Source organism: Gobio gobio (assembly GCF_949357685.1).
Source record: "Gobio gobio genome assembly, chromosome: 23".
In the NCBI taxonomy this organism is placed as follows: Eukaryota; Metazoa; Chordata; class Actinopteri; order Cypriniformes; family Gobionidae; genus Gobio; species Gobio gobio.
In genome coordinates this window covers 25,668,565-25,696,194 of record NC_137119.1, presented here as the reverse complement: position 1 = coordinate 25,696,194, position 27,630 = coordinate 25,668,565, and the positions used below count along the sequence as shown (strand labels likewise).

The following is a 27,630-nucleotide window of genomic DNA, read 5'->3' as shown; positions in this document are numbered from 1 at the left end:
AAAGTTACATTTTCAGCATCATTACTCCAGTCTTCAGTGTCACGTGATCCTTCAGAAATCATTCTAATATGATGATTTGGTTCTCAAGAAACATTTCCTATTATTATCAATGTTGAAAACAGTTGTGCTGCTTAATATTTTTGTGGAAACTGACAAATTTTATTTCAGGATTCTTTGAGATGAATATAATGTTCAAAAGAACAGCATATGTTTGAAATAGAAATTTTGTAGCGTAAAAGTCTTTTCTCTTTAGCCACTTTTGATCAATTTAATGCGTTCTTTCTGTAATTAAAAAAAAAATCTTGCTGACCACGAAATTTTAAACAGTAGTTATATATATATATATATATATATATAATTTTTTTTTTTTTTTATATAATCATGCATTATATATACTGTCTCAGAAATGTTATATCTTAAATCCCTCTTCTTTAAAGCCACAGCCACGCATTCATACGGACATCTATGATTAATTTAGATGGGGGACATATTTGACAGTGAGATGCCCATATCATTGAGGAGACATTATAAAGACGCCTCTGGCAAAATGCTCTCTATAAATAGCATATTGGAAAATGATGTGCTAATAGAGTTCAAAAGGAAGATTTTCCCAGGCTATCCCGAGGCTACAGCTACATGCCCGCATGGGATGGGATTGAATTCAATCAAATTCACTGTACTGCTTTATGCTTTGGTGTTGCGTTGCTGCTGAACTGACCAGCTTTGCTCTAATAAGTCTTAACTTTGTCAGGTATCATTGGATGAGCCGTTTACCTTAATCAGATTAACAAGTGTCTGAGCATAGGTGCTTATCCCCACACCGATCAAGCCGTCTTCCAATTAGAAGCTGCCTGGCACCTCCTATAGAATCATATTTCAACAAGGAAGAGCACCAGCACTGTGTCCTTATACAATATGGATTTGTTGCGTTGCTCAATAGCAAAAGGATGTTTGCCTTCCTAATTTACAGTTTAGACATGGGCACAATAGAGTGGTGCAGGTATGACATCACTTTGTAGGCCAAAACGCAGAAGGGAGTTAGCATTTTAGCACTTCCAGTTTCCTCGTCCTGAAGTCAATGGGTTTTTTGAATGGGATTTCGTTTAAATGGCTGAAATAATAAGATTTGTGGTGAACACAAGCGTAAAACACTATCATGTTTCATTCTGTGACATAAAATACATCAGTATTACCCCACTTGTGATTTTTTTGAAGCTGTTACTTGCCTTGAAAAAGGCGGTTGCTAACAAGTGGCTAAATGGGACTAGAGGCTGTCGAAGATATTAAACGTCATCACGCCGAAAAGGTAAGCTCAGACCACTTTTACAGCCTCATTATGCTCATAATTGTGCTTTTATAAACTAGTCTAACTGGGAAAATGTTTTGAGATAAAAACTGAAAGAGTTCAGAGAGTTCAGTGATGGTGGCGTTGAAATCTAGCGACCGTGGTGTAGTCCGTTTAGCCTACGTTTAGCCTTTTACTTCTGGCGACTGCATTTAGGCTTTAAAATAATAAAAGTTGTGTTCATCTGTGATAATTATCTTGATGGACAAAACGTGTAAGTATCATAAACATTTGTTGATCGCAGAGCTTGTTTTTTGCGATAATCCAAAGGCCTATGGGAAAATCCTATTGGGTTTTTTCTCAAGGGAACCAGTGCGATGCTAACTGCCGGTTGGCCTACAAAGTAAAGTCATACCTGCATCACTATATAAGTTTGCAATGTTAATTCCTACAGAAATACCAAAACATTGTGTTCTATAGCTTTTAACAAGAAGCATGATGGCCATTGATAAGCCAGTCATCTACTACTGGCAAAATAACAGCTCAATCTTCATGTTTAAACCTGCTGGACAGACTTAGGGTGATTTTCACACTTGGTTCGATTGCCTGGACCGAACCCGAGTTCGATTGCCCCCCCCCGCTGGACTCTGTTCATATTATATTATTTGGGTCCAAACCGGGTGCGTTTTCGTCATTAAAGCAGCTGCTGTTTACCCGGTTGCTTAGTAACGACAGCGAGCGTGAAGGTGGCAAAATGCATAGCGATGCTCACCTCACTTTTATATTTTTGCTTTTGAACCGTTGTTTTTTTTTCTAAAGCTTCAGTACGTAATGGCACTTGCGTCTATCTGCCGCGAAAGTACTGCAAATGCTCTAAAGAACGCTAAAGATGAGCAGAAATTAGATCTACAGCTCTCTGCTTGCAGTACGAAAATGAGTGAAACGCACACAAACACACATTTTACGCATTTACATTTACGGTTCGCATGTGCGCTTCCGAGTTCGGGAGACAGCGTTCACATCATCCAAACAAACCGAACTCTGGTGTCAATCGAACCCGGGTGCGCACCAAAACTGCTTGTGTGAAAGCAGCCTAAAACTCTTCCATTTCCACCTAATGGAAATTACATATCTTGGTCTTCAAGCAGAATTTTTGAACAATGTAAATCCACAAATCTGATGAAGTTTGCATCACTGATTCTGTTATTTTCCTGTTTGTAACTAAAGCTTTTTTGAAACAATCTATATTGTATAAAGCGCTATAAATAAAGCTTTCACTTGGAGGCTTGGAGAAGGTCTGTTCTGTTGAGATTCTGAAGCTTGTGAGAAACGATCCGCACTAAAGATCAGACCTGCCATCGAAGGCCTCAGAGATATTTATTCTCTTCCTAAGACATTCTTCCTCTCTTTAATTGTTAATGTCCTCTCGGAAGACTTCATCAGTGAGAGCTCTGTGGATTTGTGGCTTCTGGAAGGCTGATGGAGGTGTTGAAAGAAAGCTGAGGAGATGGAAGACTCTTGGCGGTCAGACCAGGCAGAAGTCATCAGGGTCAGATAGAGTGGGTGGGCTTCACTTCCGCTTGTATAATGATACTCACTGGCACCCTCCTGAGTTCTTCATTTGATGGTGCTGGGTGTGTGTTGATGTGTTAGTATATGTTATCTCAGTGTGAATGTGTGAATTACCATGTCTTTCTCAGTCTTAGGGTTTCTGTATTTAGCACCACTGTAGACTCTGTAGTAACAGTAATACATTTGTGTTTCAGCATATGTTTGTGCTTGTTGTGTTATTTATGCAGCAGATCTCTTGTGCTCTGTTTGAGCTTTGCTGCTTGTTTGTTTTGGACTGAATGTTACAATAGTACAAGGCATTCAGTGCCAAAAATAAATGATATATTAATCATTTAAATATATATATATAAATATATATTTTTTTAACCACAAAAATTATGAAATAATAATAATAATAATATAATTAATATTTGTATTTACTTGTATTTAATATTTATTTGTATGTATTTTAATTCATATTTTATTGTATTATTTTGTTCACAGTTTAATTATCAAAAGAATATTTTGATTTTATTAGAATGTATTTTTCATAACAAGTACAAATTGCATGTATATTTATTTTTTTATTGCAATAATTATACAGCTATAATGTACTTTATTTTTCTTCCACATTTTAATTTTAATAGTAAACATCTGTTGTGCAGTACTTTTTAAATTGTTTGTTTTATGCCTTCATTTGACTTCACTGTTTTGATTATATATTTTTTAATTAAATCATAAATCCAGAAAAATGTAACAAACAGTTTATGAAAGAATAAAACCTTTTTATAGAGCCCTATTATTTAAAAAAAATTGTAATGAGTTATTAAATTGTTCATGATGTATGAATTTAGCTGAATAGACATGTTTTTTTTTTTCATTTAATTAAACCATTTAAATGCTGAATATAGACAAAAAAATAAAACAGAATATTAATAATTAACAGAAACCACTCCATTGGTGCTAAACGTTTGATAAATAGTTTCATGATTTAATTGAATTTGACATGCTTTTTTTGTAATGAAATCTAGAAAAATTTAAATGGAAAAAAGTGGAATTTGGGAACAAAATAAAATGGATTTCATAGGGCCTTACAATTTTCTTTTATGTTCACATATCGATTTATCCAAGTCAATTTTAACAGTATGAACTTCCATTATATGTTAATGTTAATCATCATAACTGCATGATTCAGATATTGTACCCTGTTCTCACAGTAGCAGAACCAGCCATTTCCTCCAGTGGAGAGAATCTCAATATTAGACCTAAGGACCTTGGCTCTGTGGGCAGTCAGCGGTCCCCTGGGCTCAGAGTGGTTCTCTCTGTGACTGTGTCTTGGTCTAATGGCTCAAGTTCACTCCATTAGCTGAGGGGTAATAATGGCTTGGAACAGAAGATTGTCAAAAGGGAACAACATTGAGGCAGGCTGGGACATGACCAAAACATGCTCTGATGATGTTGACGCCATTTCAAGTACTGCTGCCTTTTGAATCAGATCACTTTAAACTGGCATATCTGTGGTGAATGGTTAAAGTACTCACAGACATAGAGCCTCCTACACTCCAATCTACTGTTTTTTATAGATCCTTGCCAAGGCAAGCGTCAATATTATTATAGCTCATACTTCTAAAGTTAGAGCTTTGAACTTTGGTTTATGGTCCTTCCCACACCTTAGTGCTACAGACATGAATGTTACCTCAAATCATTTGGATTGTTGAAGAGAGGTGTACTATTATTTTTATAACCGATCTGACCTTTTTTTCCTGGTGGGTGATTAAATGGGCAAAAAATCCTTTAGACATACAGTACATTGCAGAAAAGACATTTCAAGAGACCAGCATATCATAGATACGTGAAAATGTGGTTCTTTTTATTTGGGCCAGTAGGCTGCTACCCAAAACCTCCTAACAACATAGCAACATGCTTAAAAACACCCAGAATACCTTAGCAACCGCATGGCAACACCCTGGCAACCATCCACAACACCCTAGTAACGTGGCGGCAGGTTTTGAATGGCCAAACCCACTCACATTTGTTCTTTTGATTTGGGCCAATAAGCAACCACCCAGAACATCCTAGTAACCACATAGAAACATGTTAACACAATCTGAATACCATAGCAACTGAATAACATGGCAACACCTTGGCAACAATCCATAACACTAGCAAAGTGGTGGCAGGTTTTGTAGGGTGAGGCCCACTCACATTTTCTTCTTTTGATTCGGGGCAATAAGAAACCACCCAGAACATCCTAGCAACATGCTAAAAGGCAGTCAGAATATCTTAGCAACTGCATAGCAACACCCTGGCAACCATCCTCAACAAATTAGCAACCGGTTTTATATGGTCAATCCCACTAATATTTTTTTCTTTTGATCTGGACTAGCAAACAACCACACAGAATATCCTGTCAACCACTTAGCAATGTTCTAGAACCACTCAGGATGCCTTAGCAGCTGCATAGCAACACCCTGGCAACCATCTACAACACCCTAGGAACATGGCGGCCGGTTTTCCATGGCCAAACCCACTTACATTTGTTCTTTTGATTTGGGCCAATAAGCAACCAGCCCAAACATCCTTGCAAATGTATAGCAGCATGCTAAAATACCCAGAATATCGTAGCAACTGCATAGCAGAACCTTGGCAATTATCCACAACACTAGCAAAGTGGAGGCAGGTTTTGTATGGCCAATCCCACTCACATTCTCTTCTTTTGATTTGGGGCAATAAGAAACCACCCAGAACATTCTAGCAACCACATAACAAAATGCTAAAAGACAGTCAGAATATCTTAGTAACTGCATAGCAACACCCTGGCAACCATCCTAAACAAATTAGCAACAGGTTTTATATGATCGATCCCACTCACATTTTCTTCTTTTGATCTGGCCCAGCAAGCAACCACATCGGACATCCTAGCAACCACATAGCAATGTTCTAGAACCACTCAGAATGCCTTAGCAGCTGCATAGCGACCATCCATAACACACTAGCAACATGGCAACAGGTTTTGAATGGTGCAGCCCATTAATGTTTTCTTCAGAAAACCTCAAATTCAGATCGCCTGCTCATAAATACCAGCATATGCACTACCCACTAGGCCACGTCTCACACTAATCGAACAGTTTTAAATTTTCCTAAATGTAATGACTGAATTATCATGCTCATTTTCATTTTTTTATTTAAAATTTCCCATTTTCTCTGTGAAAGGACTCTTTAGAATATAACCGAATATTTAAAGTCTAGTGCATGCGTGTGTGTCTATGTCAGTAGAACAATGCTATTCTGTATGAAATCTGAGAGGGTCTGTTGAGTCTTCAATGTGAAGGGTGAACTACATTTAACGGTGAGCTTATCTCCTGAGAGATGTATAAAGTGGAGCAGTGGTGCTGTAGGGAAATGTTTGTGTGTGGGAATGACATGATTACCTGCTTTCAGCGGATGGGAACCACTTCAGTAACCTGCAAATGACCACTGACATTCTCTGAGTTGAATTACAGGGACGCCCTACCAAATTTAGATACGACAATCTGTATTCCAGTCATGGGGAATCCACCCGTCAATCCAAGCACTTTTATTTGCATAAAAATCAGCTTGCAGACACGCGTCTCTTTGTAAGACTGTCATTGTCACCTGTGTGCTCTTTTCGCAACAGTCCCGAGAGACCGTGCCTAGATCAGATGCTAATGTCAGAATCAGTAAGACGCACAGACAGAGCGCGGAACATATTGTGTGCAGTAGCCCTACATCTGCTATCTTCAGTCTTTTTTTCTCCCTCCCACCTCATCTGCTCTGCCTCTGCTTTTTCCAAAACAACGTGGGACGTGTTGTGTAACAGGGCTATATAGTCGCATCTCTCTTATTATTTTCAGCGGCTAATTCCACTGCGCCTGTCACATCCTTCGTTTTTTCAGCTGCAGTAACGTGGCCGCGGGGTCCGGAAGGGTCTCGTCAACAATGTGGTACTTCGCAAACTCACATGAGAGATGAGTTATTCATACCACCCTGACACTGTCACTACTGAGCAAGTCAAACGATCAGATCATTCACTTCATAGTTTGTTGTGGGCACAAGAAGTACATTTTCATGTTCCCACCATATATGTCATATAAAATCTCAAAAAGATATATTCAATTAAATAATATTAATAATATGAAAACTTAAATATTGAAATGAGTTCATTTTAATTAGTTTGAATAAATAAATGGGGACAAAAATATATGAGATGGGAGGAAAAATCATATGTCAATGCTTTTGTGTTCTCTCACAAATGTTTTGCGCTCCCCCGAGAAACTTCTCCAGTCTCGCAAAGTTTTTCGGGGAACGCAAAACTTTTGCGAGAGAACACAAAAGCATTGACATATATTTTTCCATCATGTCCCTTTAGGGGCTCCATATCAGAAAAACATTACAGTACTATATTCTTTGTCAGATGTTATTTATTGTGCATCCATAAAACTACTTCGACTTAGTTGGTTTGAGTGCATTTTTTTCTTGCGCTTTTCTTGCCTTTGTGTAAATAATGAAGTTCTAAAAGGTATTGGATGATGCTTGGATGCTACTTGAGGCTTACCGCTAAGTTACATATGCTGTATATGTGTGTTATGCAACACAGTATCAAGATAGGATGAAATGCACATCAAGGAATGTTGTCTTAACTGAAAGGTGCAGAAGTGTGTGTGTGTGTGTGTGTGTGTGTGTAGGTTCTTGTCTATCTTCTGAAAAGAAGCTACTTTGTTAATAGTCTGCCTTTCTGTCTACCTTATTCCTAATAAACATCATGTATAGTTGACTTTGTGGCCTTTTGATTACAACAGAAATATGCAGACAAAACCACTTACAATGGAAACCTATGGGCCAATATGGGGTATGCTGCTCCATAGATGTAACAAAGTTTAAGTTCAGGGAAGAAGGAAGCGGGAACCAGCGAACAGTACACAAAATAATAGGGGTGCTCCGATTGATCGGCAACCGATCTCGATCGGTCGATAATCGCTTTGGGATGATTGATCGGTGGTCTCCAAAAAGGCCGATCTCATGAACCGATCGCATGCTGACGACACATAAAACCCGCACCTGCCGTGAGAGCTAGGGCATGATATGCAGCGACACCGTCTCATTCCAGCGCGGGTAAAATAATTATAATGCTGAAGGTGAGGTACAATTCATATTTCTATATTAAATAACTTACGCAGTCATTTGAAAACTTTCTGTAGGATGTAAGTTCACAAACAGTGCGCGCTCTCTCTCTCTTTCAAAATGCTCAAATGGCTTCACATCAGCGCATCGCATCTGCACTAAAATCGAGCTGCACAGTTGACACAGGATTTGCCACTTTGCACAATCGAGGCAGTGTCGCATCGTCACTAAAGTTTATCATTTGCATTTATTTTTAAGTCTTGCCAGTGTTCAAACCGCTCAGCACTCGCGCGCACGGTCTGGAGAGACGAGTGAACGTTTGTGCAACTGCATGTATCCGTGTTCGCTCTTAAAGTGACAGCTGTCGAATAAACTGCTGCTTGATGAACCTTTATGACACTCACTGCTCTTGAATGACTAACTTTTGCAACCTTAAGTGTAAGGATTAATCTAATTTAATTTATTCAGGGAAGACCAATATTAATTTACATTTGATTTCTTATTAAATGTCTTTAGTATTTCTTACCTCAATACTAATGTTAGACCTACCTGAAAAATTGTTTTTAAAAACAAAAATGCACTGCATGATCAAATATTTAGGTGAGATAATTATATAAATTTATTATATACATTTATTTGGGTAAGATGGCCTACAGTAGCCTTAAGTTATCTCATTTTCTAAAATTAACACTTTGTGGTTCTTCAAGATCTTGACTCAGTTAATTTAGAGTTTCATTTCTACAAATGGTGCAAACTCTGCAAGATTATAGATAAAAGATTGCCATTCCCCTGCCATTCTGTGATCGGCAGTGATCGGCAATCGGCAGATCATGATCTTGGTGATCGGTAATCGGTGATCGGCCCCAAAAATGCTGATCGGAGCATCTCTACAAAATAAACATAAACAACAAAATTAAAATAAAGTGGCATCCTCTCACTGAAGACTGCTCCATAAACTAAAACAAAAGTACCAACATAATTGTCCCAGGCCTGGTCCAACCCCCTTTTCACTGTCGTCACTCCTCCTTCTATTCTTCCGAAGCTCCTCCATGGGACTCGAGACCTGTAACACTTGTCCCACCGGCCTCGCTCCGTTCCCATGGCACTCGGCCCCGCTCTGCTTGCCCAGTACCATGCGATGGTACTGGACGCTCCTCTGTGTACGGCTTCATACTCCTCCTGGTGGACGAAGACGGCTCCTACAGGTAGGGGTGCACCGATCCGATATTAGGATCGGATATCGGCCGCGATACTGACAAAATAGCTGGATCGGGGATCGGAAAAATTAACAGATCCACAAGCCGATCCAGGTGTTTTTTTCCGTCGCAGCAGAACCTACGTCATTCGTCAGCTTCACGTGTGTCGCATGCTAGAAGGGAGCGAGCCAGAGATTCGGCTGTGTGGAGGAGATATTTCACGCTTGCCACGCCAACTAGTTCGTCGCTGTTTCGAGGGTATTACTGCAAAGTAAGGGTCTTTCCTGCATTGACATTTTTTTGACGGCCAAAGCCTAATTTGATGAGTTATTGTGATTTACGAGTGATGTAGAACAGATGCTGCGCTTAACTGAGTGACAGAGAGACCGATCTGAGAGCTCCTCCCCCGCGCGCGCTCTCTGGGTCTTCAAAATAATCAGTGTTCGCTGTCATATTTCACATATTAATCCAAATCAAAAGCTCGGAAGACCGAAACCATGTTGCACGTGACACATTCGGCAATTTTGTCCTTGAATTATCACTGGGTGTGAATTGCGCTCAAAAAACATTGACTCTTCTCTGACCAGCTGACATAAAGCATACTTTCAATAAGCGGGAGACAAATTATATCCAGTTATGAAGTGTTTTCTGTGTGTTGACATCTTTCGCGATGTTCTAACAGACGGGATTCGCACACAACGCGTCTGCTAATGTCCGATTCGTGACCTAATGACTCCTTTGAACCGAATCATTTTAACGACTGGCCAGAACAACTGATCTGTCCAACACTGAACTCATGAACTCAGTTTATTAATTTACTCAGAACGCAACTGAAATGAGAACACAAGTGTGCTTACCCATTTTAGCAAGAGTGGGTAGTAAGAATTATTTTTAATTATCAACAGTATTTCATCTTATTTCTGTTGACAATGTGTAGTAAAATAAAAAGGCCTAGCCTACAATCATTTAATCTGGAGTGAGGTGAAACCAGAACAAAGTTGTTATTAGCTAGCTGAAAATTTTTATTAAATTGCATTTGGTAGAAAATTAGACTATTTGTTAATTTGTAATGCTATTTTTTAATATTGATATGATTATATACCAAAACAATTATCTGTAGTGTAAAAAATGTTTGGTAACTGTCAGATTACTATTGTATGTTTGACCAATACACTGTTTTTTGTTTCCACTGCTACATTTTATTTATTTAAAGAAGTTAGATTACATTCTATTTTAGATTTGAATGCACAATTGTTTTTTAAATAAATAAGAATTCAACACCTTACATACATCTGTTATTTTGTCTTAGTTATGTTTAGTTAGTAAAGTCTGGTGCCTTTAGTCTCTTCAAGGAAGGTATAAGGTGGAAGATATACAGTTTATTATTAATTCAACAATATATCGGATCGGTATCGGGTATCGACAGATACACAAAGCCCAGGCATCGGTATCGGTATCGGGACTGAAAAAGTCGGATCGGTGCACCCCTACCTACAGGCAGATGGCAGCAGGTCTGTGCCCAGTTGCATAAAGCACCTTAAGTGTAGTTTTACCCTTTGGACCATCTTAGCGATGAAATTTTTTTGCAAGAATACCGATTTGACCGTCACACATCGCAACCACTGTGACACTGAACACTTGCAGTCATACGTACATTTCTGAATGAGATGAAGAAAAAAATCACATAATTAAAGAAGTCGTTTGACGTTATAACAAGTCATTAATGTCTTTTAACTTATGTTTCATATAATAGAACCGAAGCTATAGATTGTGAATTTAAACATTTCTCGTTTACCAGCGGCAAAAGTCTGGAGGACTAGCCGAGGTAAGGCTGTTCCAGACGGGTTATGAGCGCGAGCTCCCGGTGATCGCCGGGATCTCTCAACATTAAATAGGCGCTATATTTACAAATAAACCACAGATTTGAGCTTTAAACAACTACATTCTCGACTGAACAACTCTTAAAACTACATTTCGTGACACAATAACAGTAGTATTTTTCAATTTCGCGGCCGCACACAACCACTATGAAAAGCGCAAAAGGACGCGCATCAATTTAGCTTCAAACGCTTGCTTTTTACACGTGTCCATCTCGCTTTGGACACGCGAATGCATTCAAAGTTCAAGCGTCAAACTAGACGCGAATTTGACGCTCTATTCACGTTTGGTGTGAACGCAGCATTAGTGTTAGTGTTTTGCGTATCTATGGCGAAAAGACTTTTATAACGTGAATCTAGGATCGCTGTCGTGAAACACTTAAATGTTTCCCTTACCTAAGAGAACCGTTTAAGAGTTTATATGCAACACCCTTAAGTTATTCTCTTAGGTAAGGGGAAATCGCCCCTTAAGTATCATACTTGAGGGGAAAAAAAGGTGCTTTATGCAACCGGGCACTGGCCTCTTGTGAATGGCGGCGACTCCTCTGTCCCCTCATGGATGGCAGCCACCCCTCCTTGAACTAGCCGGATGGCAGTAAGTTTCCATCCCATATTCATTGCTCCAGCACCAACACCTTGGTCAGCCACTGGCGGTCACCGCTCCTTCGTGCTGGCCAAAGTCCTCAGCGCTGCGTTCCTCCTCAGCATTGAGGGCTCTTTTTTTCCTCCTGAGTTTCAGCACCAATGTAACAAAGTTTAAAGTTCAGGGAGGAAGGAGGCTGGAACCGGCAAATGTTCAATGTAAAACTTTAATCACAAAATAAACAAATAACAAAACAAAAGTAAAACATAAACTAAAACAAAACACCAACATAAAGTCCAGGCCTTAGCACTGTCGTCACTCGTCCTTCCAGAGCTCCTCTGTGGGACTCTTGAGACCGGTGTGCCGCGCTCATTAACACTTGTGCCACTGGCCTCCCTCCGCTTCCAAAGCTCTTGGCCCCACCCTGCTTGCCACAATAGACTTCCATTGTAAACATTTATCTTTCAGCACATTTCTTTGATTGTTTTCGTGTTGTCACATTGGATAAAAGACAGTTGGAGTGGCTAAATGTGCCTCCTTAGCCTTATAATTAGACTTCAAACACTTTCTCTTCCTTGTCTCACTCAATGCATTGTAATGAATAGTTTCCTGACAGGTCATTCTTCTTTTAGTCCTTCCGCTTGGTGCTCTTGTTTAAGGCAGTGGAGCAAAACATTGAATTGTAGTTCTGCTGTACCAAGTCTTACCTCATATATTCATATTTTAAGGCACACCTGGTCCAGCCTGAGATTCAGTACAAGGAACTCCCTGCCTCAAGGTGATGTCTTTGAGTTGGTACATTGTGTCTTCATTCATGCTACAATCCTCTTTGCCCTCACAAAGCCATCAAACATAAGTGCTAGTTATCTCCAAAGCAAAACAACAAGTACTCTGATACTAATCAATGGTAAGGCCCCAGGAGCGGCTTCAAACAAGTGCTTACTTGACATCACAGTAAGAGGCGGCAATCGTTTCCTTATTAGAACAACTTACACATACTATACAGCAGTGTCTCTGCACTGCTATTCACACTGAAGTTAAAGGGATAGTTCACCCAAAAACGAATTTTTTTAAGTTTATCTGCTTACCCCCTTCAGTAGAACACAAATTAAATTTTTTAACTCCAACCGTTGCAGTGTGATAGTCGTATAATGCATGTCAATGGGGATATTTTAGTATGAGAGCAATGAGAGTAAAAACACATAGACATACGAATCCTTATTAAACCATGCGGCTCGTGGCGACACATTGATGTCTTAAGACACAAAACGATCAGTTTCTGCGAGAAACCGAACAGTATTTGTTATTTTTTTTGCCTCTTATCAGACGAATGTCATCTAGTATTCCCAGCGCCATAACTTCAGGCGAATAAGGTCAAAATACTGGCGCGATCAAAGATATATACGTAGATGCCTCATTCGACCGATCCGCGCAGGCACTAATGAGGAATCTATGTATATCTATGATCGCGGCGGTATTTTGCATGTATTTTGACCTTATTCGCCGGCTGATGCTGAGCTATAGAAAAAAATGAAATACATTTTTAAAAATTGATATTTTTTTCTTACACAAACGCATCGATTCGCTTCAGAAGGCCTTTATTAACACCCCGGAGCCGCGTGGAGCACGTTATTTGACGGACAGATGAGTTGTTTATGGACTTCAAAAACAGAGCAACTATTACTGCTATTATAATGCTTGGATTAGCCAGAACCTTTTTAATATAACTCGTGACATGAAGAATGTCATATACACCTCGGATGACTTGAGGGTGAGTAAATCATGGGCTAATTTAAATTTTTGGGTGAACTATCCCTTTAAGCTGACAGCACCATGGTAAAATAAAATATATTTTAGCTGAGCTTGGAGTTTAGAATTGAATGCGATGCGATAAGAAGACTGGATTATACAAAATAATACAATAAATATATATATTCTGTATTTGTTCCCCTGTTTATTTAATATTTTTTTAACCTGTATTTTTATTTTTCCCAGCTTTTAAAACAAAAATGTAATTTACTTTACCTTGAATTAAGTTTGTTTTCTCACTCCACTTGATTTTTAAACATGTTTACATGTAAATATCACAAAATTAAATAGAGAAAAATAAACAACATTTATTAATTTTATAAATTAAGTTTATGAATAATCTCAGAAAATGTCTTATTTATATATATATATATATATATATATATATATATATATATATATATATATATATATATATATATATATATATATATATATATGTATATATATATATATATATATATATATATATATATATATGTATATATATATATATATATATATATATATATATATATATATATATATATATATGTATATATATATATATATATATATATATATATATATATATATATATGTATATATATATATATATATATATATATATATATATATATGTATATATATATATATATATATATATATATATATATATATATATATATAATTTATATTATATGTAAATATAAATGTTCTATATATAAATATAACACATTTTTCTTAAATATATTAAACATTTATACACAGTACACACACATATATTATGTAAACATGAACTTTTATTTTGGATGCGATTAATAGATTTGACAGCACTAAAATATATACTGTGTGTGTGTATGTATGTATGTTTATTTATATATATATATATATATATAATCAGTGTTGGGAGAAACGCGTTACAAAAGTAATGCATTACAGTAACATATTACTTTTTGCTGTAACGCAATAGTGTAAGGCATTACTAATCAATTTTCAGTAATATTTTACTTGTGTTACAACACACTTTTAGCCCAAAATGTAACTGTTTAAAAAAAAAATAACTGCATGACGGCGAGACCTTAACGAATGAAAAATGCAAGTAAGTTATTACCTGTTCGTGGTCAGTCAATAGCTGCGTGTGGTGTCCAATTTTGTAAATAAAGACTAAAAGCGTCCAAAGAAGGCTTAAAGGCTCTGTCGTTTCAAAGAATAGTGCAATATAAACACCTCCACAAACGGACGAGGCGCGCGCGCAGTCTGTAGTAGCCTACATTTTGTCATTTTAGAATGTTAAGTTCTACTTCTGTAGTTATTTTGGTGAAAGTAACTCTATTGGATACAGGAGTAATGTAACGTATTACAATTCTGAGACAGTAATATTGTAAGGTAAAGAATTACTTTTAAATAACAGTAACAAGTAATCTATATCGTATTCCAGTTTGGAAGTAACTTGCACAAGACTGTATATAATATACCATTCAGTCAAAAGATTCACAAATTGCAGTTTAATTCCATTCCAATTCCAGTTTAACTATAGTATGGAGGGGATGCATACATGAAAAACATCCTTGATATGACAGAAATAGTTCACTGAACAATCAACAGTCATTTATGTCTTCATCAGTCGGCTGCCTCGGCTCTGATGTCCTCTGGTTTACATCATCCTATAACAGACTTGAGATAGACAATGTGAGCGGCACACTGAATATGCAAACATTTAAAAACCCATGATGTAAGACATGGATCTTCGCTACTCATCTGGCTGCAAGAAACCAGCCTGAGGGAATACTTTAGCAATTGGCTTCACTAAGACAACACAGATTGTTTAAGTAAGATAATACAGTGCAGAGGATATATACAGTTAATCTCTTTCTCATTTTTCCTCTTTCGGATCAGCTTTCGGAACAAGACCACAAACAGATTTGTGAACTTGTTGTTTGTTAGCCTTGTTTCTTTTGTTTGCTCACAGCGGATCGACCGTCTTAATTATTAAAGCAACAGCTGAGCGAACGTTTGATGCTTAACCCGGCCATTGCTTCTCTCTGTTTCTGTATGCCTCTCTTATTTAACCTTTCCCCCATTTCCTTTGCGCCACTCTTCTCTCACAAACACGCTGACCACAGCCAGTTCTGACCCCTGTAATGAACCTGGGGGTCTGTGTTCTTTGCAGATGGGCAGTTTTCCACGCTTTGGGTCAGAGGGTTATTATCTCTTCCTGTCAGGAATGTCAGGAATTTCCTCTGCGTTCCTCTTTCGGCTGTGAGAGCAAAGAGAACGTGCCCACCCATGTGACCGCTCTGCATCGGATTACCTCACTTGCGGACTGTGGGAATGGTCTGCACACGATGAAAACAAAGCTTCAGTCAGAGTTCCATTAGCTAACCTGGAAACTGCAGTATGAATTTTGTCTTTGCAGCTCTTGTTTTGTGTATTGAGATTCCCTGTGCACTTTGTGAAAAGACAGCTGTCAATCAAACGTCAGCATTTTAGGACCGTCGGGGCCTTGATAGACTTGGTTTTCTATCGTTTGGAGTCTGCAGGATTCAGTTTTTGTATATTTAAAATGTGTTATATTTATATATAAAATATTTATATATAATATAAATTATATAAATATTTCTTAATTATATACATGTATGTGTGTGTATTCAATTATACATAATAATTATACACAGTAGACATGTAAACACAAACTTTTATTTTGGAGGCATATAGTCAAACGATTAATCGCATCCAAAATAAAAGTTTGTGTTTACATGTGTACTGTGTATAATTATTGTGCATATTTGAAAAAACAATATCGTCGATCACTAATTTTCGATTCCCAACCAGCTCTACTACACTCTAAAAATGCTTTGGCTCAACCAAACAAAATTAACATCAACATTTAATCTTTTTGAGTTATGACAGCTTCTAACAAAATTATGTTCAACCAACAAATAACGCTGTGTGTTATTCTGGAGACATTTATTATTTGGGCTTTTGGAGAACTATAAAGACAAGCGCACTCAGGTCTATATAATAAATTTTATTCTTTTAATGGCAAAATTCCATGTTCATAAATGTAAATTTTCATGTAAAAAAACATGTTTTATATCATTCAAGAAAGAAATGGAGCATTATATTGAGTCAATCCAATTTTCTATCAAGCAAAAAGCAGTTAAAATGTTAAAAGTTTGCAAACTTTTCAATGTCTTTATGTAGGTCTAGTTTAAACCTTCCCCCTAGTGTTTGTTACTTTTATGTTGTATTGTCTTTGTAAATTTTTTGGTAAAATTTTGTCTTGCAATAAAAAAAAATAAAAAAAAACAAAGAACGCTGTGTTAGAAGAACTTAATAATGTGTACCATTAATAAAAGCATTTGCATTTGTACCATTAATAGCATTTGTAGCATTCATTTTCATTTCAATTTCATTTCATTTTGAGTTGTTACTTTGGAACCAAAAAATCTTATCTATTTCTATTAAATCCAAAAGTTAGCATCACACATGTTAAATGTATCCTATTTAGCAAGTATATTAAATGAACAAGTAAACATTACTACATGTCTTTTTTTATTAATTAATGCAGAAATTTGAGTTTAAATTGCACACAATATTAAGTTGATGTAATTATCAAGGTTTTGTCAACAGAACTAAAATAAATTTTGCAACTTAAAACATTATATATACATATATATATATATATATATATATATATATATATATATTTTTTTTTTTTTTTTTTTTTAAAGAAGTCTCTTGTGTTTACCAAGGATGCATTTGATCAAAAATACAGTAAATTAGAATTTTTGTATTAATAGGTCCCCTGAATTTCTTTATGGAATGACTGCACGATTTGGGGAAAAAGCTAATAGCAATTTTCTGATAAAAACTGTAATTGTGTTTAAAAATGCAACAAAAAGCTCTAGGTTTGTGGTCAAAAACTATTTGTTTAATTTATTATTATTTTTCATCATTATGATTATATTACTACTAAATAAAAATATTAAACAAAACAAGAGACATATCATTCATATTTCACATTAAATTATAAACAGCTAGTATTTAATAATACTAATTTGATTTTGATTTGAAGAATTTGAACTGTAAAATGACAGTTCTAATATTAATAATTGTCTTTAATTTCTTACTTTTCAAACGTTTAACCATCAACCCCTAATGCTTTTCTTTTATTGACAAGCACTTCTCATTACACATTTGGGAAAATGGTTGGCACGTCATAAATAAACCGCAAATCATAACAGTCAATCGTAAAAGGTCATTCACATATAGAAGTCTTAGAAAAAACAGCCTGTTGATGGAAAATGCTCATGTAAAATAATAGAGTAGAATGTCCGCTTTCATTTTAAAAGTCATAAATGTAGAAAGCAGCATTTTTATTAATATGTTGAATTAATTTTATGTTTTCCAGTTTCCTTCTACTTTTAGTTAGTTTTAGTAATTTTGCTGTATGATTTTGACCATTTTATTAGTTTATTTCTTTTAAATATGTCTATAGTTTTCTTTTTATTATAATCTCAGTTTTAGTCATTTACAACATCAGGTTAAACTAAATTAAAACAATAAATGCAGCCTTGGCGACTATAGCTGAAATAAAATAAGCTAATGTTCATTTGATGTTAATTTTTTTAGTAAAGAAAATGTTATCTATAATAACACTGGTAGAAAAAGACAATAGTTACATTCAATAACCAAATCAAATAACATATGCAACCTAGCCACTCTGAGATGCTGAGAACTCTGAAACATTTTCACTCTGAAACATTTAATTAAACTGGAGCCTTTGCGATTTGATAATCACGCTACGCCAAATCGCGATTTCGGTATTTTGATTAATCGTGCGCACCTAATCCACTTGACAAATGATTGCATTTGAATAGAATACACAGCACTTCACGCTGCAGCAGGGACGGCACCGCCATGCAAACTGACTCCAGCCACATTCCTGTGGTCAGCCAGAGAATATGTTTTTAGATGGGTATGTTTGTATGTGTGCGTGTGGAGAAAACCCTGTTTGTGTTGGACGGATGGTTGTTCAGAGGGCTGGTGCAGGCTTCATTGCACTGGCCCTCCTCCTGAATTCTCCCTCCCTCCATCTCTCCCTCTGGTGTCCTTCCCGCCTGCATATTATTAGACTGCCGTGCAGGGCTGACGATCAAGGCGGGAAAATAGTCTCAAAATGGAGGCCCGGGAGGGAGGGATCGCACCGGAATGGTGTTTTGGGAATGTGAGCATAGAGGTTGGACTGTACCATGTGTTCTATGACAGACTGTGTATCCTAAGTAGACTTAGAACTTTGTTCAAGTGTGCAATTATGTTTTAAAATACAGTATTAAATCCCCCTCTTGAGTAGCGTTTCTGTGTGGAAGGTCGTTCGGCTCGCTATGCCTCAGAGCCCAGCTTGTCAACTGACAGGTAATTATAGTTGGATAGAAAATCAGAGGGTCTAGCGCCTCTGTCTCTGTCTTCGGAGTGTCTTTGGTGACGCCCACCCAATCTCCCAAATTAGTTTCGCACAAGTACATTACGATCTGTTTATAGACACTCCTTGTATGACTGTTCTTTCATTTAAAAAAAAAAAAAAAAACACAATAAAAGTAATTTTTTTTAAAGGCTCTTTGTTTTTATTTTGTTTTGGAATGGTGCAAAACTTGTGTGACTGTTCCTTTATAACAAAGAGGACAGCAATAACTTCAAATGTGTCGCCTGTTCTGTCTCAACAATATCTAAAATTTTGCTGAAACTTGCCAAGATCTACATCAGTGATTTCACATCAACAACAAAAAATTCAAGGAAGAAAATATCTGAGAATTAATTTTTATAAAGCTAATTTAAAATGTCTATTCTCTTACAGTGTGTACTCAAATGAGGCAGTTGTGGAAATTGTTTTAGTTATTTATGTATTTTTTTATGTATCTCGCGCACATAGTCGACATTGTACACTCATGTGGTATTTAGTTTAATTTTTTTATTAATAGTATTTCATAATGTTTCTTCCACCGAAACGGTCATACTTTTGTTTTACCGTTTTCAATCAACAGGGTTTTCTATAGGGATGCACCAAAATTTAGGCCGCTGAAAATTATCGGCCAAAAAATAGCATTTTACTTTTTCCGCCAAAAATATATGCCGCTTTATGTGTGCTTGAGAGCAGAATAGGCATATATTACGCATCCCCCTCCATATATAATTAATTAAATTAATATAAACGTGTGATTAGTCGACTAATAGCTTAAATTTATGACTACTAGTCGACTAGAAAAATATTTATTGATATATTAAAACAATATATTTATATGTCAAATTTTTGGTGTGTTATAGCTTAAATTATAGTGTGGTTATTTTATTTTATTGGCTTGCATTTTTTTAAATTCAGATTCAGTAAAATTATTAAATTTAATTAAAAAGTCAAATAATAAAATATACAAAAAACTTTAAAATTATCTTAAATCTTTTTTTTTTTTAAGTTAAATTTTTTTTTTTACAATTTTTCGCCCATAATTTTAATTTCGGTGCATCCCTAGTTATATATAGGAATGACCTGTTATGATTGACTGTTATGATTTTCTTGGTATGTAAAATGAGCAGCATCCCCAGATATGCTGAATATTGTACATGTTGGCTCTCATATGATAAAGGATATTTTGGCCGTATATTTAATTTTTTTTATCTCACCTTTTTAAATCACAATGACTTCACATGCAGTGCAGTCACTTTTGAAAATAAGAAGTGACCTGCTGTACTCATACAGGTGGTTAAAGGGTTAGTTCACCCAAAAATGAAAATGCTGTCATTAATGACTTACCCTCATGTCGTTCGACACCCGTAAGACCTCCGTTCATCTTCGGAACACAAATGAAGATATTTTAGTTGAAATCCGATGGCTCAGAAAGGCCTCCATTGGCACAATGCACTTTACACTCTCAAGACCCATAAAAAATTCGAAGCGTTATGAATCAGTGAGTCGAATCATGATTCGGATCGCGTGTCAAACCGACAAACTGCTGAAATCATGTGACTTTGGCGATCCAAACCGCTGAATCGACTTACTGATTCATAACGCTTCTAAGCTTCATGATGCAGTGTTTTGAAATCGGTCATCACTATAAAAGTCTTTATTTAGGTTTTTTTGCGCACAAAAACTATTCTCGTCGCTTCATAAAGTTATTGTAGAACCACTGTAGTGAGATGGACTTTGTAACGACGTCTTTAGTGCCTTTTATGGGTCTTGAGAGTGTAAAGTGCATTGTGCCAATGGAGGCCTTTCTGAGCCATCAGATTTCAACTAAAATATCTTCATTTGTGTTCCGAAGATGTCAAACGACATGAGGGTGAGTAATTAATGACAGAATTTTAATTTTTGGGTGAACTAACCCTTTAATAATGGCTCCAGTCAAAGCTTGTTGTTTGGGGATCATCATAAATACTAATGTACTTGGGCTGGACTGAGTTCTTGTCAACCTCATCAAGCTGTACCGGGCCACAGGAAGCGGATTTCCTCATGGTCTGATGCACTCTGTGACCTTATGTGTTTTCCAATAGCAGTAATCAGACAGATGCTGTTAGCTATTACCCTAATGCTTCTTCCATTATGAGATTGAGACCCGCTTGGCTCACAGGGTTTATTTTTATTTAATCTTTATGTAAGGAGGTTAGACACGCTGAGATTTAAAAGCTTTTGAACAAGAGATACTGTACCTGGCCAAAAAGTTTGAGACTCCCAATTTTGATTTCCGAGTTTTTAAATGCAAATTGAATAAGTTATCCTATACCCCGGCTTAAATGAACAAATAATTGGCTGGACTCTGAAAATCACGATCCATGTCTACAAAAATTGTACTAGTTCCTGATTTAATGAAAGTGTATAATTGGTTGATTGTTACCAGTTTAAGTTGCAGTAACAACATGCATTACTGCAACAACGAGAGCACTTGGCCCTCATGACTGACCTGGATAACGTGAAACCCAAGCTGTACTGTGCCAGTTTAAAACGCAGCAGGTCACAAGACAGCAGTATGACTAGTAAGACGCATCTAGACCAACATCTCAATCATCTGTGATTGAGCCTATTGTTACTCAATTTAAAAGAAAATAGAAAAAATACACTTTTTCCAAATGCTATTTTGCTCCCATCCTGTTTTGCCATATACTTCTGCTGCTGTCAAGAGCGACCTGTTCATCCAACAGCAATACCTGGCCTGCCCTGCATGCCTCATTAGAAAACCTATAGAAAGCAAGTTTTTGTCATACAGTCAACTGAAGTGCAACCAAGTGATGTGGCTCTGGAAATTTTCTGTATTTTTTTCATTGTGCTGTTTGTGTAGTTCCTGCAATAGCAGGGCAAAATATCATGCACATACGTGCGCATAGCCAGAATGTTATGAGATGGGCAAAATAGTTACTTCAAAAGGCTTTGTTTAGTTTAGTTTTTGGTTTGGTTTGGTTTGGTTTGGTTTGGTTTGGTTTGGTTTAGTTTAGTTTAATTTAGTTTAGTGCGCTTTCACACCTACCTTGTTTGGTCTGGATTTTCTGACTTTTCAGTTTGGTTTGGGTTTAGTTTAGTTTAGTTTAGTTTGGTCCGGATTTTCGGACTTTTCAGTTTGGTCTGAATCAAAATTACAGGTGTGAAACCTCCCCCGTACCACGGTCTGGACCAAACAGACGAAATTTGGTCAGACGAAAAGAGGTAGTCTCGGTCCGGATCAAACTGAACAAAGGTTCGGTTCGTTTCTAGTGTGAAAGCATTTTCTGTATGGTTCGGACTTTCAGACCATTTACAGGAAGTTCCTGTTTATGTTTAAATATTATAATGTTTTTTATTTTATTTAATCTAGGCTACATTGATTATGAAAAGTGAAACTATGCGCAATATGTCAGAAGGTCAGAAATGATTTTGAAAGAAATTTTGTATGATTTTGCTTAGAAAGCCTTTCTTTAATGTGAATTACGTTTTGTATCAATTGTATCTTTAATTTTAATCAACGTTTCATCAGATAATTGCCTGGATTTAATAAATAAGAAGCAAATAGTCTATAGCAGACAATAATCGAGGGAGCGATCACATGCTTTGCACATGAACTGGATCAAATAAACCGAAACTCAGCAGACTACTTGTCTCACAAACATGAGAAATATGTGTATATAAAGCTTGAAATGTTTTAAACGTAACGAAAAGAAAATAGTCAAGTAATGCGCACTGTTCAATAGTGTCAACGATATGCGTCCGTTAATTCACTCTTGTCAAAGACGCTGACGTCAGACGCACGTCCGTTTCCAAACCAATCAATGTCCAGATGCAGCCGATGACGAGTGGACGCAAGTGTGTCATGTAAAGTTCTTTAGTGCGCTCGCATAATTGCAATGTGAAACCAAACCAAAACTAACCGAATGTATAAAATGTATCAAAACATGAACTTCGGTTTGGACCTTGGTGCAGACTTTCAGGTGTGAAAACGCCTGTTTGGTTTAGTTTAGTTTAGTTTAGTTTAGTTTAGTTTAGTTTAGTTTAGTTTAGTTTAGTTTAGTTTAGTTTAGTTTAGTTTAGTTTAGTTTGGTTTGGTTTGGTTTGGTTTGGTTTGGTTTGTCTTGTTTTGAAAGGTTCTCCCTTTATTTTGGGATGGTGCGAACTGTTCTTTTACATTAAAGAGGACATCACTTTTTTATTGTATTTTTTATTGTATGTTATTTTATGGATTTGGTTTGGTTATAGGTTAGATTAGGTTAGGTTTTGTTTTGTTTTGAAAGGTTCTCCCTTTATTTTGGAATGGTGCAAACTGTTCTTCTACAATAGAGAGGGCATCACTTATTTTATTTATTATTCATTTTATTCCAATTTATTCTTTTATTTTGTTTTATTTATTTTGGTTTGGTTTGGTTTTGAAAGGTTCTACCTTTATTTTGGGATGTTGCAAACTGTTCTTCTACAATAGAGAGGAGGTAATTTTATTTGATTTATTTATGTATTTATTTCCAATTTATTCTTTTATTTTGTTTTATTTATTTTGTTTTGGTTTGGTTTTGAAAGGTTCTTCCTTTATTTTGGGATGGTGCAAACTGTTTTTTTTATACACATGTTTGCATAGCAACTATAAACCGTTTACCTGATGTTACACACAAAGAGACTCGAAAATTTTTAGAGCCACCATGTCTTCCTCACGCATTCAGCATTTACAATGTCCTATTTGTCGTTTTTTTCCCAAATAGGGAGCTTTTCATGCAGGGTGTGTAAGTGTACTTGAGACATATTGCTGTGTACAATGACGTGCAGTTGTATTCATGGCATGCAATCGCAGAACAGCAGCCATGCAAGCGCAGGGGGCAAAGGTGACAGAGTCGCCCATGGAGACGCGTTCTGTGTACCATAATACACAAAAGGAGTTGTTTGCACACTTGTTCGGTCATGTGTGCTTTACACGGTAACCAATAAGCAAACTCCAACGGACCGTTGTTTTTTCACTCGTTACGACCTCCTTCGTGAATGTGCGCTGTATGCGAGGCCGGCAGGTTTTAAGTTACAGGGCAGGGAAGGTAAAGCCCCAGATGTTTTGAACAGTTTGTACATTGCAGTGAGTGACCAACGTGTGGTGTGTGTGTTTTTCTCTGTCACAGTCTCCCAGTCCAACAGCAGTTTAAAGAAACACAGGAACAGAAGTATCTTTAGTCCCTTCTTCTGCTGTTTCCGGGACTATAATGCGGAACCACCAGCCACCAACAACAAGACCTGCTCCCTCCCTCCACCTGCCGAGGAGAACAGCAGCCCTCCAAAGGTGAGGCCTCCTTTATTTCTCTAATGACACTTTAACGTCGTGAAAATCTTCGGCACTGGACGCATGAAATTGGACAGTTTAGTTTACAGCGTTTGAATTGCTAATGTTGTGTCAGCTCAGAACAACGGCTGTTTATTAGCAAACTTTGCTCATTTTCTCTCGGTTTAGCTGAGTTTTTTTTTTTTTCTTGTTTGCGAGCTGCGCCCGAATGCAGGCTCTGTGCACGCTGTTCCCGTGTCCATACCGCAAAGTTTTCCAGCTGTTCCGAACTCGGTGAACCCGCCGTGATGTTTACCATCCAGTTCTAGAAATGATGGGCCTGCTTCCCCACACACACATTCTTCAGTTTCCACACACACATACACACACGCTCTCTCTCTTTCTCTCTCTCTCTCTCTCTCTCTCGCTCTCTCTCTCTCTCTCTCTCTCTCTCTCTCACACACGCACACACACACACACACGCACACACATTCCTGAACTGGTTCTTTAATTCCAATAAAGTGTGTCTTGTGTGATAAATTACTTGCTGCCCAGTTTGTTCCTTCCACTCTTTTTCTTTCTTTTTCTTTTTCCCCTTCTGCAATTTGCTATGTACTCTTAAGGCGGAAAACACTAAGAATGTGTTGCGCATGCTGATAGGGTTGTTTATTTGCACGTTTTTTGAGCTGTTTTCAGTTTATTAAAGCAATTATGCAAAGCAGGAAAAGGAAAATCCTTTTAAATGATAAATAATTAATTTTAATTTTACGAGAAACATCTGAGAAATAATCGATATTGAAGGAAACACAACACGGAAAATCTCTATAAAAAAGCAACCTTTGAGAAATAAAACGTTACACAGGGATGGTGCAAATATATCATGTAAGTGACACTTGACTCCTCGATGACTGTTCTTTTGCAATAAAGGGGCCGTTCTATTTTTTTTATTTTATTTTTAGGGGCCATCTTCTTCTTCCGCTCTTGAGTCTATGGCTGCCCATAGAACTGCTTGTAGGAAAGTTATTAAATTTGGCACATAGATAGAGGACCCTCTAAACTGTCACCATAGCGAATTTGGAGTCTCTAACTTAATCCCTCTAGCGCCACCAACTGTCCAAATTTACACTCACGTTTATTTTAATAGCTTTTGAACCGTAAGGGCTAGAAACAAAATTATTTTCCCCTCTGATTCCTTGTCTTAAAATTCAATGGATTCGATTGCACCCTATGATGTAATTTTCCGTCATTAAAATGTTTCCGCCATTTTGAAGTACTTTTTCAAAATCCTCCTATGCCGTTGCTCTGATTTTCATGAAAATTTAACCAGATCATCTTCAGACCATGCCGACCAGTGTCAATTTAGTTGACGAATACTTTTCGTCATAATTTTCGTCAACTACCTTTTTTGACTGACGAAAACGAGACGATAACTAAATAAAAACCCGTTTTGGATGACAAAAACTATGACGAAAATCTATTGTCATTTTCATCAACGAATAAAAAAGAGACGAAAATGTTAGGGAGGGACGATTAGGGAAGAGATCCAGTCAGTACTGATGTCCTGTGTAATAGATGCGCACATTTGAATTGTAACGTGCAGATCTAACCACGGGAAAATGTGGCGCTATTGCGCTTTCTACAGACTCACGCGACAGCGCTTCAGAGCGGGTCGTAATCAATGAATAGCACACATTTATGCCAGCTAATCGTTTATGAACTATGCTGAGGAATGATGACAATGTTTACTTTACGATGTTTATATAGTAATGTGATTTAGACGGTTGTAACAATGCATATTACATTTCCCTCATCTGAACTTGAATGAGCAGCTGCAACTGCAATTGTAAGGTGCAGACATTTCAAAATAAGAGTCCTAGTGTATTTCAAGCTTGTTTATAATTAAAAGTCACGCGCTATATATACGTTTTTGGTTACACAATAAACTGTATTTAATTTCATTCCCATTTAATTCATAGTAAGGAGGAAAGACTAAGAACAGTATTTGACACATTATTCAATAAAGTATCAGGGTTTTAATAGTTTCTTAAAACCACAAAAAATTCTTCATTACTTGAAATTAACAAAAATTATAAAAACGATATAGATGTTTTTTTTTTTTTAACAATTGAATTGAGCTCTCTTTCGCGTATTTTTTATGTCAAAAACACAATTATGTCAAACTGTCAGTTTTGACATGTATTCATGTAACAGTCGGTTATGTAGTGCTTGAATACTCAATTAATACATTACAATTCAACTAAACTCTAATGTACATTTAGTCAACAAATATCTTGTGATATTTAGTCAACTAAAACTAGACTAAAACTAAAAACTATTCAGGTGACTAAAATATGACTAAAACTAAATGGCATTTTAGTCAAAATTAACACTGATGCCAACAAAAAGTTATGGAATTCAAGTTGATTCGTCAAACTGTTCTCGAATAACAAAACCGTTCTCAGCTATTTTGGGCATCGGCTATTTAAAATTTTGTCGCGAAATGCTATATTTTACAACCGCATAGGAGTATCGTTACGAAACTCTGTATGTGTCTTTGTCACCATGCCCTGACAGTAGTTTTCGGGGCAAAAGTTATAATGAAATGTAAAAATTGCAAATAATTTTTGTTTTAATTAGCCTATTGTATTGATCTGGTCTTAATAGATTCCTTTGGTCATGCAGATAACATTGATACCAATGTTTCCATAGTGAGCCAAACGTCCTGTCCGCCATTTTAATTTTCTTTAAAAAAAATACTTTTTCGAAATCCTCCTAGACCGCAAATTCGAATAGTTTAATCTTCATATCTGACGGAAAAAAAGTTATGGATTTTGTGTTGATAGATGAAGCCGTTTTCGTATACCGCATCAACAAAGTTGATGGTATGATGCCAAAATGACACTTTGAGGCTCTTTTGACACCAAACTTTGCATGTGTCATTGTCACCTTACTCTGACTACACCACATCAGTTTGGTCACAGCGCCATCTATTGGTCAAAAGTGATAAACCATTAAATCACATTACTGGTGATTGTATTTGTTTTTCAGGCTTTTTTCCTAAAATCATCTTAATAAGCTTTTAATTGCTCATTGTTGCCATTGGTCTGATGCTCCCAACCATGCAGTCATGACTTGTCATGCTAGGCCACTTAATGGCTATTTTTATTTTATTATTTTATTTTGCACAAGCACACTCATAATAAAAGCTGATAAAAGCTGTTTTATTTTATTTTATATGGAGCAGACCACCTCATGGGGACCACCGTGTTCAGATCACATGACATGGCTGAATACTACTCGCTTTATTCCTCTTTTATCTCTAAGAACACTGGCACAATATTACCAAGGAACACTTTCAAATACTCTTGGTGTAGAATTATTTCAGCCCATTTAGTGACGATTGTTAAGTGTATTTACCCCTCACTCTCTTTCTTGTTCTTTTTCTTTCTGTCTCTTG

General features: G+C 36.6%; 1 protein-coding gene across 2 annotated transcripts in view; it reads left to right on the top strand.

Moving 5' to 3' along the window:
* Nucleotides 1–27,630, top strand: part of ctdspla (CTD (carboxy-terminal domain, RNA polymerase II, polypeptide A) small phosphatase-like a) — a 60,533-nt gene that overhangs the window by 5,899 nt on the left and 27,004 nt on the right. For both annotated transcript variants that reach the window (XM_079806888.1, XM_079806887.1), the window contains exon 2: nucleotides 24,037–24,194. In XM_079806888.1, the coding sequence (XP_079663014.1) occupies nucleotides 24,037–24,194 (158 nt within the window). The remainder of the gene's footprint in view (nucleotides 1–24,036; nucleotides 24,195–27,630) is intronic.